The sequence below is a fragment of the Monomorium pharaonis genome, chromosome 7 (assembly GCF_013373865.1).
Source record: "Monomorium pharaonis isolate MP-MQ-018 chromosome 7, ASM1337386v2, whole genome shotgun sequence".
NCBI classification, from domain to species: domain Eukaryota; kingdom Metazoa; phylum Arthropoda; class Insecta; order Hymenoptera; family Formicidae; genus Monomorium; species Monomorium pharaonis.
In genome coordinates this window covers 15,731,150-15,751,215 of record NC_050473.1, presented here as the reverse complement: position 1 = coordinate 15,751,215, position 20,066 = coordinate 15,731,150, and the positions used below count along the sequence as shown (strand labels likewise).

At 42.0% G+C, this 20,066-nt stretch overlaps 1 protein-coding gene across 1 annotated transcript in view; it reads right to left on the bottom strand.

Annotated features, from left to right (window-relative positions):
* LOC118646539 overlaps nt 1-20,066 on the bottom strand; it is an 81,661-nt gene that overhangs the window by 46,209 nt on the left and 15,386 nt on the right. The window contains exon 3 of the mRNA XM_036289634.1: nt 17,604-17,662. Coding sequence (XP_036145527.1) covers nt 17,604-17,662 — 59 coding nt within the window. The remainder of the gene's footprint in view (nt 1-17,603; nt 17,663-20,066) is intronic.

The window sequence follows — 20,066 nt, the reverse complement described above, 5'->3', positions numbered from 1 at the left end:
TCCCCTTGCGATGATGGGTTGGCGAACCGTGTTGGTCGCGAGCGGAGCGGCACTTCGGTGCCGTTCTACGGTGATTAGACGATTAGGAGCGTCCTTTGCTGGAAGGCATATTACGATCGTATGGAATTAGCCGCGGCCATTGTGCGCGAAATGCTTTTGACGCTCTTGCGCCGTGTGCCCCGCGTTAAACTCCTTCCGTCATATGCCGCGATGCCGCTATGCGTAGATAGGCTTAAAAATAGTTTCTAATGTATCCCGCCGATATATCAACCGACCGCGCAGTTATGACGTACGACGCGCGTTGTTGGAAACAGATTTATAATTAGTTTCCTGTTGTTGCGACACCGTGTAAAGCGTACGTACGCGCGCTCGTTAGGTACAGAGTCCAGCTTTGACGATTTAGCCTCCGATACGCTTGTTCGAGCATTGACACGATATTTCTGGATATGGATTATATATTATACACGTTATTCATTGTACGTGTTGCATCATTCGATGTCTCGTATACGTCGTACGAATTACTATACGAAACGCTCGATTGTTAAATTCATAGAATAATACAGTCATTGGCTGTCACGCAGTTTGCCGTTTTGAGCCTATAAATATTTTGTCGCGTTAATTCCTGCTTTGCGTATGCTAATTTTTATTTCACCAGACTCGGTATATTTCTTTAAACAAATAACAGATTTATCAGCATTATTGAAATTACGATCGATATTTGTAAACTTTGCTCGTGTTTAACGCAAAAATGCGCTTAAATCATTTTCAAATAATATAGATACGCGCGGCAAGTAATTGTATAACTGAATATAAATAATCTAATTTTGCTTCAAAATATTAGTTTAATCGTAATACGATTAATTCTGTTTTATAATTGCGGATCTTCGTAAATATTATATCTAATGTTTTTTCTTCTTTCTGAAAAATAATGACAATAAGGCTATTGAGCTTTCATCGATTTTGTACCGCAATAAGAGCTCACAAAGACCGGTTTCAATCAAGCGACGTCTCATCTCGTACGCGATGAGATTAGTTTTTGGGTTCTCGTCTTACGTTCTGTGCGCGATTAAGACACGAGCGTGCGTATGTGGTACGCACACGCGCGTGCATCCGAAAAAGGGGCGTCGAATCGATGGGTAGCACAATAGCCACGTGGCAGAATCTAATCATCGCAGAGGCCTCAGGGTGAGTCTATGTGTTTTTTTAAGTTTCCTATTCAACGTGTTAACTCTCTGGAAATTTATTAATTTGGATCAGCGTCAGATGGAGACGTTGTGTCGCGACTATTGTATTTATTTCGTACGCTTCAAACATCCAGCAAAAGAAAGATGAGTAACAACGGTCCAAGTAAGCATATTTTGAAGGCGCGGAATTATTTAAACTGGCGTTCTCTTTTAAATTAATCTGGTCTCGCGACAAATCACGATGCGAAATGCTAATTAGTAAAATAAAAGCAATCGTTGGGATGAAAGTCCTGAGGTAGAGACGACCCGATAGAAATAAATCTGTCAATACGAAGTTTGTGCACGAGTATAACTCTTACTCAATTAAACATGTATTACCCGGATGCCGCGTGCCAAGTGTATCTCTGTTGCACATTGTCGCCCATCGAGAAAGTCGTATATCTAAAGTTAGCGTTTGATAACTAGCCCCATTCGATTAAGCCTCTATCGTACACGATGAGACTCGGTTGTATCTGAAAGCGAGCTACGAACATGTGGCCTCCGCCTCAGGAGACGCCCCCTTCACATAATCGTCAAAGCGCTAATGGAATATTTCGATCGTGACACAGAAAGGGGAGAGATAAGTACAGCAAGCCAGAATCTTTGGAAGAATTATTAGATAAAAGTTTATTCATTTCAATTTATTGCATGTCGAACTTTGCATCAGTAGTCTATGATAAAATTTTTTTAATCAATCGCTAAATTTTAAAGTTTAAAGCAGCAAGGCGCGAAGAGTATTTCGCGGTAACGTCTGAGCCTCAGCGGTTTGCAGAAGCGATTCAGAACAAAGTTATACAGGATTTCTGCGGTTATCAGTGTTAAGTATCCTGGTACGGGACCTGGATTTCCTTGTAGGAACTCTGAAGCAACAAGTGGCTTCTTAGCTCGGACAATCTTAGCTCGATGTTCAACAAGTGTTTCCAAGTGTTTCCACACATCTCGAGAATGTCCCTTGGGCAGAAATCCACGTAGCAAAACGATTTTTCTCTTAAATCCCAATCGCTGTCTCATGTGCACAGTGCTATCAATTTCGCATACATATTTTATGAATTCGAGATCTAACCTTGATACGATTTATGAAAATGGTATTTAAATATAAAATGTATTAAATATGAAAGGTATGAATGACGTTTTTGTATAAAAAATTCTTTGGCGAGTAGTATTGCCAGTCTTTCCACGACAGGCTTCTAATTACACAATCAATTTAAATAGAAATTTAAACGAAATTTAAATTAATGAATTACATAAAGTATTTACAGATTAAATATTGTTGTATTTTCGATATGATTCACTTTATCAATTTTAAACTGATTGAATTACATAAAGAGGACAACTTTTTCAAGCACACAAAACACGCATAAATCGATCTATTAAGGTAGAATTACAAGCTACTAAAAAAAAAGCATATTTCTTTATAAAGTGGTTCGATTTATGATTCTCTGAGTTATTGTCGTCGAGATACAACGAAATAATACGCGATATTAAGAGCGAACAAAAAGCATGGCTAATTCCCAGACGAAGGAGAACACGGCGGAGAAAGAGGATAGCCGGTCGCGTGCCGTGTCTAAATAATAAAATAAAACCGACCCTCTAGCTCCTTGGCTCGCGCTCAATATCCCTACAGCAACAAGTTGATATCTTGTTCCCTCGACGTTTATGGTACGGGGGAGGGAGGAGGGGGTGGCTTGACCGAGGGTATAGAACATCGTCGTAAGAAAACGCTTGTCCTTTCTTCCGAGTTTCGCCCCGGCGCGGGACGATTCTTTACAAGTTCCTTCCTCCGTAACCCGCGGTCCGGAAAATCTTGGAGGGACGGATCTCTTTGGTCGTAAGTAGAGACCGAGAAAACTTGCGGCTCAAGAACGGCGTGGGGTAAGCGGACTTCCTTAGGGTCTGAGCCAAAAAGGGATGGGCATTCCTTGAGGGTAAACGGAGCGAAAACGTCTTCGAATCGCGGCGTCTTGTAACCTGTTGAAGCAACATCCCTCGGGAGATAAAGCGTCTTTTCACGAAAGGAAAATAGGGTGCCGAACAAAAATGCCGAAATGAAAGAAGCTCGAACGATACGACTAAGTAATTAAATTTATTAAGTACAAAGTACTCAGTTAAACCAATTGCTTAAGAAATTATTTCTAGAGAGAGTTACGTAATTATAATTTTTAAAAATAAAATTTTTTTAACGTAAACGTTAAAAAATTGTGCATGTATGAATGGGTAGCTAAATGGAAAGACAAAGTGACGAGATCCTTACACATTAAGCCAAAAACGAAGGTGTGAGAGAGAGAGAGAGAGGCCGTAGAGTACGAAGGAAAGGCGACTGAAGAACAAGAGCTCTTTGAAGAAGTGACACCTTTGTTTTCCCAAAGGGCGCTTGAACGTAACGTGAAGGGTTAGTAGTCGCCAGGAAAATTGACGTTACGAGGAAATTACGTGGAAGTAGAGACAAAATCCTCCCATTGACGATGCATACTTACACGTGATAATGCATACACACATAGAAGCTCGTTAGCACGTTTAATTATATTACCGAATTAATGACACAAGATTGACTAAATTTTTTTTATTTATCATGAGATCGATTATATTGTTGCTAATTCAATATATTCATACTTTTTATATTTTTCTTAATGGCTCGTAAAGATTATTGTTAAATGAAGATAAATATATATATTTTTATAAAATTCTCTACAAAATTTTTTCATCTTTAAACAAATTATGTCTGTTTAAGATTAGTAAATTTTTGTAATCAAATTGGGACGAAACTCGTATTTCGCAGAAGTTGCTCGACTTTCGCGTGCTATTCAATTTATCCGGAAGGACCGATTTTCCTCGAGGGATCGTCTTGCATTCTTCAAAAAAATAGATCGCTCAATCGGATTCCGGTCGGATTCTAAGAGGTGATCAACCTCGCCCTGACTTTTTAGCAGTGTGCGCTTTTTGTGAGCGTGCGGGGTCTCTTTATAAGACGTCGGAAGCATTGTGTCACCGTCAATGCGCCCCGCCAGGATAAATATTTAACAGCGCGCGGCTGCACCGCTACGTCAACATCCCGGTGGTTACTCAACGGTTCTTCCGGTAGCCATCAGGAACTCATTGAGGATGCACTCGATCATTCTTAGCTTCATCTTCCTTCTTTGCCTCTTCTTGCCCGTAACAACGGCGACAGTAGGAAGGAGCCGAGGATCTTGCATACATTTGAAATATGCAGAACGCGCTCGAGCGCACATTGACAAAAAGAAACGCCACTGCTGGTAAAAGGCGCAGAGACCTGCGCGCGAGGGGGTGGATAGGGGATACGGGCTGCATGACCTATGAGCAAAATGAAAAGGAAATTGCCGATTTTGTTTGTCCACAAAACGCCACGAACAAGAGGCGGTTTGGCATTATGCGCCCGTCGTAAATAGATGGCGGTTAGCCACCTACAAGCAGATGATGAGCCTTTTTGGGATTCTTCAGGATCAGCGACAGGCGGGCAGTGCGGACGTTGAGGGGGAGGTACGAAACAGAGAAACCAAATGACTAGTGAGTCCTACGGGAGTAATTTGAGATGCTCTTCTTCTTCTTCAGCTGCCATTGAGCAGATGCCGAAATTGGTACGACGGAGACAATGCTGGGGGGAAAGGGGGGGGGGAGATAATGGACTTCTTAATTCGAGAACGTCTAACTGAATGGACCTATTTCTGCCGGGCACTGTGCGTTCAGTATCAATGTCTGTCGGCCTCGTTTTTCGGAGACAATACGTAATACACATGTAATTATGATACTTTTATTGCAGATATTAAAAACGCATTTAAAAAATATGCCAAGAGAATATTGCGTCTAAGAAAATCAATGTAAAAATACGTCTTTGATCGATATAACTGACAAGTTTAAACATAGAAGTATCAATTAATAATAGCAAAAGTAATTAAAATAATCGCGACGACTCGTTTGCAAATCTATATGTAGATGACATATATCCAATGCGTTCTGACGTTACGGCTGGAAATGAAATAGACATCAAGTAATAATAAATAAAATAACACTGAGACGTCTTCCAGCATTTCCACTCATTTTCTCATCTTCATTCCGCGCAAGGCGGAAATTAAAAGTTTTCTTTCCGTAAACGTGAGTCGAGTTCTCATCTCCGAGACTATCCCCGGTACCGGAGACAAGCATATATATGCGCGCTGACTCGTGAGGATGTGCATGCGACTCATTGTCAGCTGACACCTGTAGACCTACCTACGCGGGACACGTACGCGGCCACTTACTTACGAGAAAGTGGGGTGAAAAGCTCTCGCGCATTCTTTTCATCGCGCTTCCCCGGCGGGAATGCTGCTTTATGTCTGCGAAGCAGCATCCATCTTGCTATATTCATGTCATGGAAACGGCGCTTCCTCTTTACTTAGCTCTTCTTAAAATCACTAGACTTCTGTCGTTGATTGTCACTTCACGACGGGGACGAGAGCCGCCGTCCGAAAAATTAAGTCGTTTACACTTCTCGTGCGTTTGCAAACAGCGTTCTATACGAATAAAGTAACGTAGGAAAATTCGTGATTTTACGGCACGAGATCCGCCAGAGATTTTACGCGTTTCACGAGGCCGAGGTAGTTTCTTTTAATTAAAAGACAGCTATTTTTGAAGAGAAATCAAAAGGAGGCTGCAGCTTATTTATCTCGACGAATGTTTGGTGATCAAGCTACTCTTGCGACTAAAATATTTCTCTAATGAGGACGGGGGGAAAACTCGAGAGTATTCTCGTACTTTCGTGACAGTTCGATAACGCCGAGAAAGTTGGATCTTTGCATTATTTCACGACTTCTTACATTGACAAAATTTACCTTTGTTAAACTGCCATTATTGTTTGTGACTATTTTAATTTTAATTTTCTTTTCTATCAACGCAAATGCACTTGATAGCAGTATTAAATAAAATATGACCAATTGCAAAATAAAAATGCTCGTTTATAAAATAATATCAATTGGAAAAACGATAAAAACACGTAATCAGATAAATCACAATTGAATACTTTTACATTCGAGATGTAAGATTGATTATAGCTCATATGTAGTGTCCATATATAACAAGCATAATAAATAAATATTGTTTAATATGTTGCAAATTACTTTTAAACGCGATAACTCTTCTGATATTTTTTTTTTTTCGTAACACGTTTTTGTTTTGACAAGTGATGCAATTATTAAAACACGTACAATTATTCATATTGTGAATTTATCAATGAACCCTGGCTCGTGCCATCTTTTAAGGGTGGACGCCGCAAGTAAAACCACGCGTTATTACGGTGGGGTAGTTACCATCTGCCTTTCATTACCTGTAAATTTGTGCACCTGGACGCATTGGCGCCACCGCGCGATTCGTTCGTATTCTCTGTTGCTGTACAAGGTTTATCGATTCCAACGAAATTGGCGGTTACGACAATAATTTATCAAAAATTGTGCTCGATTAATATCTCATAGGAGTACGAAGTGGAGGAAGATTGTGTTAGTTTTGCGGAATTGATAACAGACGCGGTAAGATACACTTAAGATCAAATTTTTTAATTAGTACTACTTTATATGGACCGAGCCACGCATTTGATTATGCGTCGTTGATAATACATAAGGTTTCACAAAATCTCGCTGATTAAATTAATTTCACGGTGAATTTGCAAGACGTTCAGTGAAAGAAAAGCGGCTAATTTCGCTTCCGTTTTGTCGTATGCTGCGTAACTCGGCGAATTCACAATAAAAACCTTTCAACGACGGGCGAATGATTGTTTGAACTGAAGCATCTCATAGTATCGGCGAGTGCATTCGATTTATGCACTCGATTAAACGCAAAAATCCATTGCTTAATTATCCGTAATATCCGTGGCAATCCGTGGAATATCATGGACCGCCGGGCCGAACCAGTTTGAAGAGCGACGAGTAGCGAAAAAAAAAAAGAACCACCTACGCACGTACACGCGTGCAGTCGATCGGCCGCGCTGGTTGGTCTGGGGGTAAAAACAAAAATCGAGGCCGAGCCCGCAGATACGCGGTTTTTGCGAAATTACGGGTCCCGCCTCGAACCTTCGCACACTCCCGTAAATCAATCGGCGCTTCGACATTCGTATATATTCTCCGTTAATTATTTTTATTCACGGCCCAGCGTATAGGAACGCCCAGTTCGCCGGCCTGGGAGTTCGTATTTTGTACGCATACGCACGAGTCCCTAGTCCACCCCGACCATACCGCACTCGCGCGCGCACACACACACACACATACACATACACGCACATCTATACGGACGCTCTTGCAACGTGCGCACGCTGGGCACGTACGCGACACACACACGCAGGCGCCGACCCTAGTAAGTGTACCCACGATGCACCAGGATGCGTGCATTCGTGCCTGCGTGCGTGCGTGCCTGCGTGCGTGCGTGCGTGCGTGTGTGTGTGTGTGTGTGTGTGAGAACGTGCACGTGTCGCAATGGCATGGCGCGCATGTGTGTACGTGTTGGCCGCTCGTGCGCAGCATGCGTCCGCGTGTACTGGCGCACGCGTGTGCGTTACGTATTTTCGAATAGCGAGAGCCAGGCTGGTTCGTCAAATTTGCACATTTATTCGTTTACCGTCATACAATCGAGCTTAAAACTCGCGCGGACGCGTGTGAGTGCGCGGCCGCCCCGTCGATGCATGGTCGCACACACGCCGCGGGCTCATCCCTTATTCATAACTCTTCGAAGGGCTTGATGGAGCTCCAAAGCTCACGACACAGCCCAGCGATTTTTTTTTACACTTTGGTCTCCTGTTTTGCGCCGTTGGAAGAGGGGCGGGGGGCGGGGGGGATTCGGTTCTCTCCTTCCTCACAAAACACTTCATTTGACGGACCGCGTTTCTCTAATAGATTTTGATAATGTCGCGTATTCAATGAGACACCGTCGCGACAGTGGATTAATTCATGTTAACCATCCGGCGCTCTTTTTTTCTTTCGGACATCTTAGCCATACATTTTGGCACTTGCAGAGTGACGACACACAGTGCCAAGTAGACGCGTCTATCCAAGCGTAATAATTCTGCAGAACTTGCGAGCGCGCAGGGCAGCTGCTAATTAACGGTTCAATCGCACACTCGGTCGCTCCGATAGTTTAATTGATTCCGAAATAGTTGCCCGTCCGCGGAAGAGCCGTGGGGACGCCCGAGAATGAACCGCCGCGCTACCCTTGTCAGACATTCTGTGGTCAGGAGCCGAAGAAGAGATACGGCAAGAAATAAATTACCGAGCGCTATACGCGGATACACCAAGAATGTCCACCCTTCCACCTTCTTCCTACTCGGCGCTCAGCCCTCGAGCCATCGAGCAGTTCGCGAAACAATCCAGAAGCAAATCGAACATCTCTTCGTTTCCCTCACTTCCGTTCGAATGGGGGCGAATGCAAGGACGAGCTTCTCTTTTCGCAGAAGGGGGAAAGTTGTAGTCTGCTTTGTCGGTAAAAAGCGAGTCGAAAAGCGCGACATGGACGAAATTACATCAAAGTATTGCGGCGAAGAGTAGTGCTAAAAATTGCATTGAATGCCCTTTCATGTCTTCCGTTTCTTAAAACGGGGGAAATATGTTTCAACAAATGGCTCGCACGGTCAAATAAACCTTTTCATAAAAAGCTGCCCTTTTTTCTCTCTGTGTTATTGCTTCGCTTTGTGCTGCGTTATTGCGTTTTTAATTTTGTTTCATGGTATGCGCTATATCGAAACGCGCGTTACACGATTTTTGTCACGGCGTAAGCGTCAGTAGCAGGTGCAGGAGCACAGGGAGGTGCAATATACACGCGCGCTCCTCGTAGTTTTGAAATCGCGAAACTTTCGACATGTATGTAAGTAGTCCGCGTATAGTGCCTCCTTTTTCCCGCCTTCCGTTGATACATTTCGCATCTACTCCCGAGAAGGGTGAAACAATCGTGAACCGGGAAATTTTTCTCGTTCTGTACCCTCTCGCGTAGTATCCAGACGTTGCACGATGGAAGTACCGCGGTTATTGTGCAACAAACATACTTGGCGGTCTCGAACGTAAGCGAGTATGTCAAGATGTTTCCTAATTCTTAATAATTTCTCAAAGGTCTTACATATCGCAATATTCTCACAACTATTTGCGAAAAATTAATAAAACTGCTTGATACTTGTAACTCCCGTATTTTTCATATCTCGCTTTGTTTGATTCGTCAGATATAAAAAAAATTATCGCAACAAGTTTGTCATCCCAAATGTGTTTCCTCTCGTTTACATTGATATTTCGCGTTCTAAAGCAATTGAAAAGATGAAACTTTCTCGAATTGGCGTTTTAAATATCATACAGAGCAATTTATTGATTTAAAGCAGACTTAACCCTTAAATCGTGATATAAAAGTCTCCTCGATCAAAGCCGCGCGCAGAGTGAATAAGACGCCGCCACTTCGGCCATTAACAGGAATCTGCGAACGACAGAGAGGGACGTATCAAGGATAAAGGTATAAATGCACCGCACGCACACATCTTGCACGAGGAGGATAGCACCGCGTGTTCGCGACAGCTAGGCACTACACGGCCGCGCATCGACGGCTGGATGCCCGCGGAACGGCTCGTAGAGCTCGCAGCTTTTAAGCTTGACGTGGCCATTGGAAAGAACCGTGGAATCGAAGGAAGAGAGAGAGGCTGGCTGCAATAATTATCGGACGTGGGTGGAGGGCGACGGGGTGAGAGGACGGGCAGACGAGGAGAGGACAGGACGAAGGGACAGAGAGGACGGCTGAGAGCGACGGAGAGAAGGGCGAGCACGCGCGCGCGAGCGCGCGCGAGAGAGGGTGCGAGGGACGATGAAAAGTTTGACCGGACGCAGCGAGCACAATGCATCGTGGTCCACCCTCCACCCCCGGGAGCGACCCACCCCATAATCCACCCGCATTGTACGACCAATCAATATTGTTTTATATCGTGAGTCGTGAGACGAACCGGCTCCGCTGGTTCGACTCGTTCGGCGCTACGCTACTCTCTTCGATGGTGACTGCAGTCCATCGAGCCCTCCGACTTCCGGGAATTCTTTCGCATTTATCCATCGTCGAGGAGAGGCCGATGGCCTCTTCCTTTCATGACGATTCTAAGACACATTCGCGAGAGAACGTTCAACGATTCGTATTTGCGACTTAATTCCGAATTACTCGCCGAATTACTTCACGAACAATGCCATTTTATATTGGCTTTAAATTATTCGTTTTCTAAAAATTTGCTTCGAGCTCTCTTTACATAACAATAAATCAACGCAATGTATAGTACGATACGTAGAAATGCCTAAGCGAATGTATTTGTAAGGTTAGAGCAATGCATTTCAGATGTGTAAAGTAAATACGTCGCTGTTTCGTAAAAGTAAATATAAAATTCCACGTGTTACGATTAATACCCTGTATCCAAAGAGCGCAAAACATGCGTTTATTCAGTACACGCGATAAATGCAGGTTCATTGATTAAACATGAGAACGATGCACGTATAATTAATTAATGAATGGCTTCCGTGTGTAGTGTATGAAAAACGGTGATTCCTCATTTTTTGGTATTGCGCGATACACTGTCATTATACGTGATTTTCATTCATTTAATTCGACCGAGCCGATACGCGTACGCGCTTAATTAGTTGTTGCGTATGTGCCGAAATTACTCGTACTTTATGCTCCATTTCAACAACGCGTAACAGGGGAAAATTTGAGGTTGATTATTCGATATATTTATACACGGTACATTTCAAGAAGAGCTGATATAAGCACTATTATTAACTTCATAAAATCAGCTATCCCCGGTATGAAAAAGGTTAGATTATGATTGAAATGCAGAGATTAAATAAATGATTAATTTCTATTAAAAACTTCAATGCTTTATGACTTATTTTACAATTGATTAAAAACTGCAAAAGCTTTGCACACATTAATTAATAATAATACAGTTATGTTACATTATATGTAATATAATAAAAATAGTAAAATAGTAAAATGATAAAAAATAGTAGACGACATGGGGTAAATGAGTCTTGTATTATGATCACTCGTAATATCTGCAATGTTAGATAACGAATTCCATAGAATATTTATGAAATTATTTTTTAGCATCCTGCAGTATTTCAAAACTTCTTTAAGATATATATTTTTGCATTTATTACACATATTTCCTCATTCTTTTTAAACTTGAGTGTATTATCACAAAATTGTATGTACACTTGAGTGTTTTTCTGTTATTTAATAATGTATTATATACATTATATTTTTATATGTATTTTATTCGGCTATATACACTTTGAATTATGCAAAGTTGAATAATAACATGGAATTTTGCTAAGGTAGCTCTTTAAGCGCTTCAACAACCCTAATGTAGCTTTATTTTTCATATAAAAATAGTTATTCGATAACTCAGTTACAGCATCCATTGCTAATCTATAGTTTACATTACATGTATTATAGATTTTCAGTACTGTAGTCTATATGCGGGATGGTTACGTATACATACAGATTCTGCAATATTTTTCTTTATTTTGTATAAATATATAATTTTATGCCAAAATATATGTACTGTTTTTTAACGAAACCAATTTTTTAAATTTATTTTTGTGGCAGAGCAACATTACCATTGCAGTTTCTCTTCGTGTGTTATCACATTTTTATAAAATAACATTCTAAGTAACAAATATTTCATAACTTTGTATTTAGAATCGATTGAATAACACGAATAGACGAATGTAATCGTTGAGTTTTCAATTAAAAATATTGATTATTAATAATGTTATTCTACTAAAAGTAAAAAAGGGGCTATGCTACTATCTTTTTTTCTAAATAATATCAATGGTCGAAGTATTTTAAGTACATCCGCTTGTCAAGATTTCGTCAATAATGATCATCAGTTTTCAATCTCTTTATTTCCCTCCCTCTCCTTTTCGTTTTCTCGATAGACATTCTTTATTGGATCTATATCGAAACTGTCAAAATATTTAGCAACCACAGAATATCTGTGTACGTGTTTGTGTATTGTTCGCTTTCAATACGCTCGAGATTCACCGGAGAACGATAACTCGAGCAGACGGAATTGAAAGACCGAGGCATGACGACATTTAGACCAATCTTTCCTCGCTGACGCACCAGCGGGATAGACGAGATTTTTCTTGCGCGACAACAAGGAGAACGCGCAAAGAGCGGCGCACAATGTGCATCCGCCTGGCTCGCTCAACGAGGATACGTTTCGCTCGCACGATGACGCTGATTCAGGATTATTCTCCCTCTTTAATTATCCTGCCTCCCCTCCGTTCCCCTTCGCCACCTCCGTCCGGCATGAATGCCGTCGTCGCCGTCACCGTCTTCTCTCTTTTGCTCGCGGAAAGGACAGAAAGTCCGGCGCGCGACGCGATAACGAATTATCTTCGAGAACACGCTTCTTGGGGCAGGAACCGGAAATATCGCTGGATGATAACGATATAACTCGCAAGAACCGTTTGCATTCTCTACGGCGCTATTTTTTTAATACACCTACTTCAGAACCGATTAGATTTTATCTATCATCTTTGAAAAATGACCCAAATTTTTCTCTGCGAAGAAGGAAAGAACAAGAAAATTTCACTTCGAAGAGTAGTTTTTAAAGCGTGCGTTTCAAAATATATAAATTGAACCTCTCTCTCTCTCTTAATTTTTCCATTTGTACAATAATTTTTCAGACGCGAGTTCTCAATTGGAAACGAGCAGCTGATCCTAAAAAATTCTCCTTATAACAGCAATTTATGATGTTAAAAAATTACGTTAAAATATATAATAAATAAACATATCAACGCATACATGCAATATAATATTTAATTATATTTATATCGATATAGAATCTTTATAATTATAATATTATGATAACGAAACAATTACTATAATTCTTGTATATCATTTATGAAGTCAACGGCTCGTCCCGCTTGGAAATCGCGGCATTAAGTGTGGATTTATAAATTTAAGTTTATCAAGAGCAGCATGTAGAATTTTGCACTACGAATACTGCGAATGTAACGTGGCAACAAGTCGTTTAAAGATAACGAATCAAGGTCCGATCGCGGAGTCATCCTCACATGCTAGTGACGGGCCACACACAAGCTCGCACCGCCACGTACACAAGCGTATCGCGTAATCGTCCGTACGCTCGTATTCGCGTGCGAATGTATGGCCGCATAAACGTAATACGCTCGCACGCCCTCCTTCGCATAGAATTCACCATCGCCTTCCGCTCATCACGCGCTCAAATACCTAAGCGAAACGAGCGTGCCGACCGTGAACGTAATCTTCGAGCCGCCATTAGTTCCATCAAAAGTATTTTATTAACCATTCCGATCGCGTGCGGTCTCGCGACACGGAATCCGACGTAATTCTTTTTTTTTTTTTCCTGAATCTTGATCGGCCGAGGACACCGATCGGCAGAATGCGACTGCGCGATAAGCGAAAAACGATAGAGCGCGCTTACGAAGAGCCCTCCCCGCGCTCTCCCTTTCCTCCCGCCGCACACACACACACACACACACTCGCAACGCATAAATGTGAGTGCGAGAGCGCTATTCTTGTCACAATTATTTTTTATGCGGAATATGTGTCATTCAATAATCGCGGGGCAGAATTACCGGGCGAGCCCCGTGCATTCAGCGTCACGCAAAAGATTGCGAGTCTTGCTGTCATTAATCGCAATTATAAGGCCGGCTTTAATTTAATCGCGGTACGCAATGGCGGTACGATATTTGCACACGCTTCGCCTCGAAAGAAGACACGCTCCGTTCCCTTGGCTATAGCATTTATCGGACGAATCGCGTGCGGAGAACCGCGCGGCTACCGATAATTACTACCTGATTCTTTGTATCCTTGCCACGCCACGATTGGCCACGAGGTGAGTCGACCGGGGCCCAGCCGCGTTGCGGGGACCCAGTCACCGAAGATCCGGCCCCATTCGTCGCGACGCGCACAAAACGACGTGGAAACGTTTCGTTCCGGAAGAACAAGTCGATGTACCATTGTCATTCTCCATACTCGACGGCTATTTAATGTACGCACGCCTCTCATATCCCCGTCTCTCCTCCCTCCGACAACGAAGCGATCACATTGATAGGAGCCTTCGTACACTTAGGTATACTTATGTGCCCACTTATATGTGGGATATGACGTAAACGCGCCCCATCTATCCATTCACGGCAACATTTCTGCATGTATTATGATCGTCAGAGGAGGAGCAGCAGTAAAAAGCTGCTTTTTTCCCCCCCCTTTGTAACTCAAACGTCGGAATCATTACGAAAGATTAAATTCGTATCTCTCCCATTTGATTGGTTTTGATAAAATGTATTGCCAATTCTTGATAGTACCGATGTAATACTCTGAGTCGCTTTGACGAGGGGATGCGATGTTCGGTGATGCGTAAAATCAGGGGCGATTAGTCGGAATGCACACAATTAGCGTTACAGCAGTTTCGCGCGGCGTTACGTACATGTACCACGCGACACGGATAAGCGAGCGATGGGATAATGTCTTTCGTCGCAGATCTTCTTATTGCCAATTTAGAAATTTGCATTCGGTACGGTGGACACGTCACAATCGATCTGCCATAGTTTGTAAACCGATTTATTTTAAACGCCGAAAGTTTACGCGATGCATTACTCAACAATTAATATTCGCGTTTAATTAATAATGATAGATAATCTAATGATTTTGGGTTATTATTATCGCGAAATTACAAATCAACTTGGGCAGCTTGGAATAAAGCGCGATTATTGAATTTTCGGCAACAGATTACGCATATCCGGCAAACAGATCCTTAATGAGAGTTTGAGAAATGTTACACTCATCGAGGTTAATCGGGGGCGAACCGGCTCTCATCTTAGACAGATGTCGAAACCAACCGCGAAGTTCAAAGGGCCGTTATCCCTTCATTACGACGAACTTTACGCGACTAATCTCAAATTTCTCTAAACCAATATAGAAATCGTTCCATTGCGTTTAGCCTAATTAAATGGGCATGCGCACATTTCACAATAATTTCATAATAATCTCAAAATAATCTATATGAAATGAAATATGCAAGTGCCATTACCGAATGGATTACTTTTCGACGTAGGTTCATGCACGACGAATATTAAAATCTTCCCACATATATAATACAATTCGCAATTGAAATCGATCGCTCTTCAATGCTAAACTCTTTCAAATCTCGGGGGTGTCTCCGTTAAGAGCTCGCAGACGTCGCGAAATCGCGCGTGTCTAAAAACAAAGGGCGCCGCTTGTCGCCGATACCAACGACGTCTGCAACCCCGAATTCATTGAACCACGAGATAAAAAAAAAAAAGATATATTTTCCGCCCGTAGACGCCCAATAAGAGCGCGAGTCCCCGGCTTTTCGCGTCCGCGTAACTTCTCGCAGCCATCGACGCGCGAAATGTTCCCGGCCTTTGATGTTCGAGCATTACAGAACACGAAGGATCCCGCCGCGGATGGGATGAGAGAAAGGAATTCGACGCCCTAGCATCCCGGTGACCACTCGTAAATTGTCGCGCTTTCTACCTCATCCCCCAGCCTCGCGCAAAAAGAGATAACACTCTCGGGCGTCGTCCTCGCACTTCAGCGAATTGATCGCGGCAAGAACGTACCCCGTTAGGGATGGTCGTCCCTCCCGCGACGCGATTGTGAGACCGGGAAACAATTAAAGGAAGACGAGGCGCAGTGTCGCCTCGTATGATAATGCGTTGTAATCTCCGGCATACGGAAAGGAACGTTGTGGTAAAGAAAGAGGAAGAGGAGGCGCGCATAAAACGTGGTTATGCAGGTAAAAGCGAAGGGGTAGGAGGGCCAGAGGGAGGGTGCGGCTAGAAGAGAATACGAAGTGGATTGTCGGGAGAAGGAGGGGGTTGGAGGTCGTGGTTCTTACTTTGCATTCTTTTGTGTATCCTCCTGAGCCCTCGCCCTGCTGCTACACAGTTATCCTTCTCCCTCTTCAAGCTTGAACTAACGCCCGAGGTTTTAATGCACTTGTCTACTCTACATACCGTTCATAAAGACACATATGTCGTCGGTTGAACGAGTGGGCAGGAGAGCCGTGGTCTTGGAAAGTGGAATGAGATAGGCGCGTGCGGAGCTGGGAGAGAGAGGGCGAGCACAGTGAGATGAGGAACGGGCAAAGGCGAAGTAGAAACGAGACAAAAGCGGAGGAAGGAGAGAATCACGGTAACGACAGAAAATTCATTTTAAATTCTAAGCATCGACCGCATTATGGAAAGATCCCGACTTTTCGCATGTATAATTTCCGGGAGAAAGATGAGAACCCCCGCGGAAGTTGAAAGAGGAAACGGCAAGAACAGCGGTTCGTGATTTTTGTATGGATACGTACTATCTATCTGGTTATTACAAACATTAATCTAATAGCCCGTGTTGTTATCATTCAATGGATTATATTATATATTCATATCATTTTTCTTGGATTATATGATTATGAAAAATTCAGTAATATTCACGTAATTTTCAATTACGCGAATATACGAGTTTCGTATGTTGAGTGTGATAGACGTGTATAAGATACATATTACTATATATCGAAAACCTTTAAAATTATTTCGTAAAATACGGACTGCACCTCAAAAACAGATTCAAAGCAATAACATAATAGAATCGCGTAGAAAAGCAAACCCGTATGCAGTGCAGCGTAATAAATCCGAGTACAAAAGGTGCATCAGTCGTAGTTATAAAATAATGCATAAGAAAAAAAGAGCAAACAGAAATAAATCTATAAGTTCTTGTAAGAAAAACGCATCAAACTTTCACTGAATTCATTAACGATCTCTCTTTAATGCGAATATCGATAACTTTCTATACCCGTTTTTGTCGCGACTTATATAACATCAATCACGTATAAAACATTTATATTTGTACATATTTAAAACACTATGCTTTTTTAAACCGTTACATACTTATATGCAAAATTATTCACGAAAAAAAAGTAAAATAAAAGTTTAATAGTAGTAATAAATAATTTGTAACATTCCCGTTATTAATAAATTCCTGTGACACCCTATACTCTCATCGTTAAGTAATGTACAAATAAATTTGAATTATTAATATTTTTATCCGAGTCTGAATTACAGCAAAGCGTTATTAGAAACGTAATGTTTGTAATCAATTTACGATGTAGCATCCAAAGCCCGTGATACATGTTTTTGATTGGGAACTACAACCGCCAAAATCATAGACAACGTTAAACATAGTAGCCAGTACACAAGTTATTGATCATTTACTGATAATTTACTGATAATTTACGTATTCTGTAGAATTGAATAGATAGCAACAAAATTTTGAAGCTCGCTTGATCGATTTCAATAGGTGGCTAGTTTCTATTTTACAGTTTAACGTTAAACTTACCTTTTGCGTCCCGGTATCCGCGCACCAACCAGCCCTCTGCTACGGCGTCATTCGTCAATCTAGACAGACGAAGCAGAGCATCAGAAATCCGGTAATACGCATTCGCTAACCAGATCTCTCTCTCTCTCTCTCTCTCTCTCTCTCTCTCTCTCTTTTTTCCTTAACATCGATACAATAACAATTATGCTAAAGCATGCGGATAATATCCCCGCGGCGGAAACTGGTGGGCAATTTTGCGAAACCATCTCTGATATAGGATAAGTTAGGGTATGATGGCCATACGGAAATGATGGCCAATGGCTATAATTTCTCCAATAATTGCTAAATAATGTGTTCTCTCGTAATTATTTTCAAAGATAATCAAGATTGATCCCAAACTTGTGTGAACATTTAATATTAAAAATGTTTAAAAATAAAATTAAATATGTGATAATATGTGGCAGTAAAACTAAATATGTAAAATTGTAAGTTTTTTTTATTAGTCTATAAATGTTAAGTACATAAAAAATGTATAGGCAACTGTTCTATAATACTATGGCCATCTTTTCTCTAAAAGTTGTGAAAGATGGCCAATTTTCATGTTTCAATATTTTGATAATAAAACATTTTTATTAAGTATTTCCTTTTTAACGTCGATAGTTTTACATACTTAATGCTTCAGTGAAGTACTATATCAAACGTTATTAAAAAATAATAAAAATCAAAGTATGTTTTTTGCATTTAAAAAAACTATGGCCATTTTACCCGAGTTTACCCTCATGCCACATGGGAGGGGGAAAGGGAAGGGTCGAAGAGAGGTATCCAAGTGCACCGATTCAAAGCAGCAACGTGCATGATGATTCTTTCATACAGCAGACGCGCGAGATTCACGCGCTTCATTCAATCGCACGAGTCCATGAGGGGGTGCAAAAAAAAGGGAGCTCCTTCGAGACGTAATTAGCACGTCTTCCCGTGGCGGCGGGTGCAACAACGCGGTTCTTAATTAATATGCGTTCACCGATTTCTTCCTACAGCAACGTTCCCTCCCGCATCCCTTCCCGTCGTAGACATCGGTGACGATAACGACAACGACGGCGACGGCGGAGAACACACGTGGTCGATTTCACGCGCGCGTACCCGCGCGCGTGTGCACGCCGGGTCGCAGCAACGACCCGTGCGCGTTTACGTCGACGCATCACACACCGCTGCACCGCAGAAGTGTCAATACGCGAGTGCGTGTACGCGCGCGCGAGACGAGCGAGCTCGCGTGCACCGATTTGCGTTACGGCGGATACTCGGGCACGTAAGGCGTTCGTTCCTGCGGCTACAAAGAGCCGCGGCGAGCGTCGACGTAAACGACATAATTGCTGAGATGCTCACCTCACCTTCCGCCTGTAAATCACCACGCGCGCGAATATCAAGACTAATAGTACTCCAATCTAGTCAAGATGAGAAACAATGGAAAATTGACAGATAACGAGTCGCAATTTCTTTTGCAGCTTCTTCGATAATGAAAATTCGATATAAGCACGCGGGCTTAATTCAAGGGTAGCAAATCTCAATTGTCGTGACTGTCACGGCGGTAATGAACTATGAACCCTGTCGTTCCCCGATATATCAAGGAACAAATCAAAACGCTTGAAATTCGCTAATAATTTTCTTATAGACAATGGTGCGTGCATAGATTTAACCGTCGCCGATTTTTCAACTTTATCGTCGCGTCTGTCACGTCACCAATAGCCCATCGCGGTCGTTGTCGATCACATGCATAAGTCAAACACACGCCGACGAAATGACAACGCTTTGTGCGACGCATGAAAGTAGCAGGCTGTGCCAATTTTTTTGCGACTAGTATGTGTTGAAGTAATCACGCGAGGCGACATTTTTACTCAATTAACTGCAAACGATTACAAGTGCGCGATTTAAATTTTATCGATATCGGCGAAGAGTGTTAAAATATTCTCACGTCTTAAAGCTCATGTTTTCATTGTCAAACAAAATCGCGCAGATGCGAGCGTTAACGCGCAACACGTCGATTCGCAATTACGGGTCTCTATTCGCATCCTCGAGACAATTGTGGGGGGTGACGAAGGACACCAATTGCTGTTGAGTTAGCGACAGAAAGCTGCACGATTTCCTGAATATGCCTGATATTAAAGTGTCGCGAGATAACGCGTATACAGTCACGCGTGATCATACAAAATGGGAGGAAATAAGTGCAAGAAAATTCATCGTGTTAGCTTTATGTTGAGAAGACTGGTAATCTGTGATAAACTAACGTATTTGACGTACGGCTATTTTCTTTACGTAAGAATTATTTCGCAAAAGGGCGTCATAACGATTCAGCCGAATATATTTTTAAACTCTTTTTTTTACGAATAATCACAACGTAATGACCGAAATAAATATTAAAATCCGCGGTACGATGGGGGAAAGAAACTGTCATGACGTCACTTGTGAAAACGAGAAAAAATTTTAAGTTAT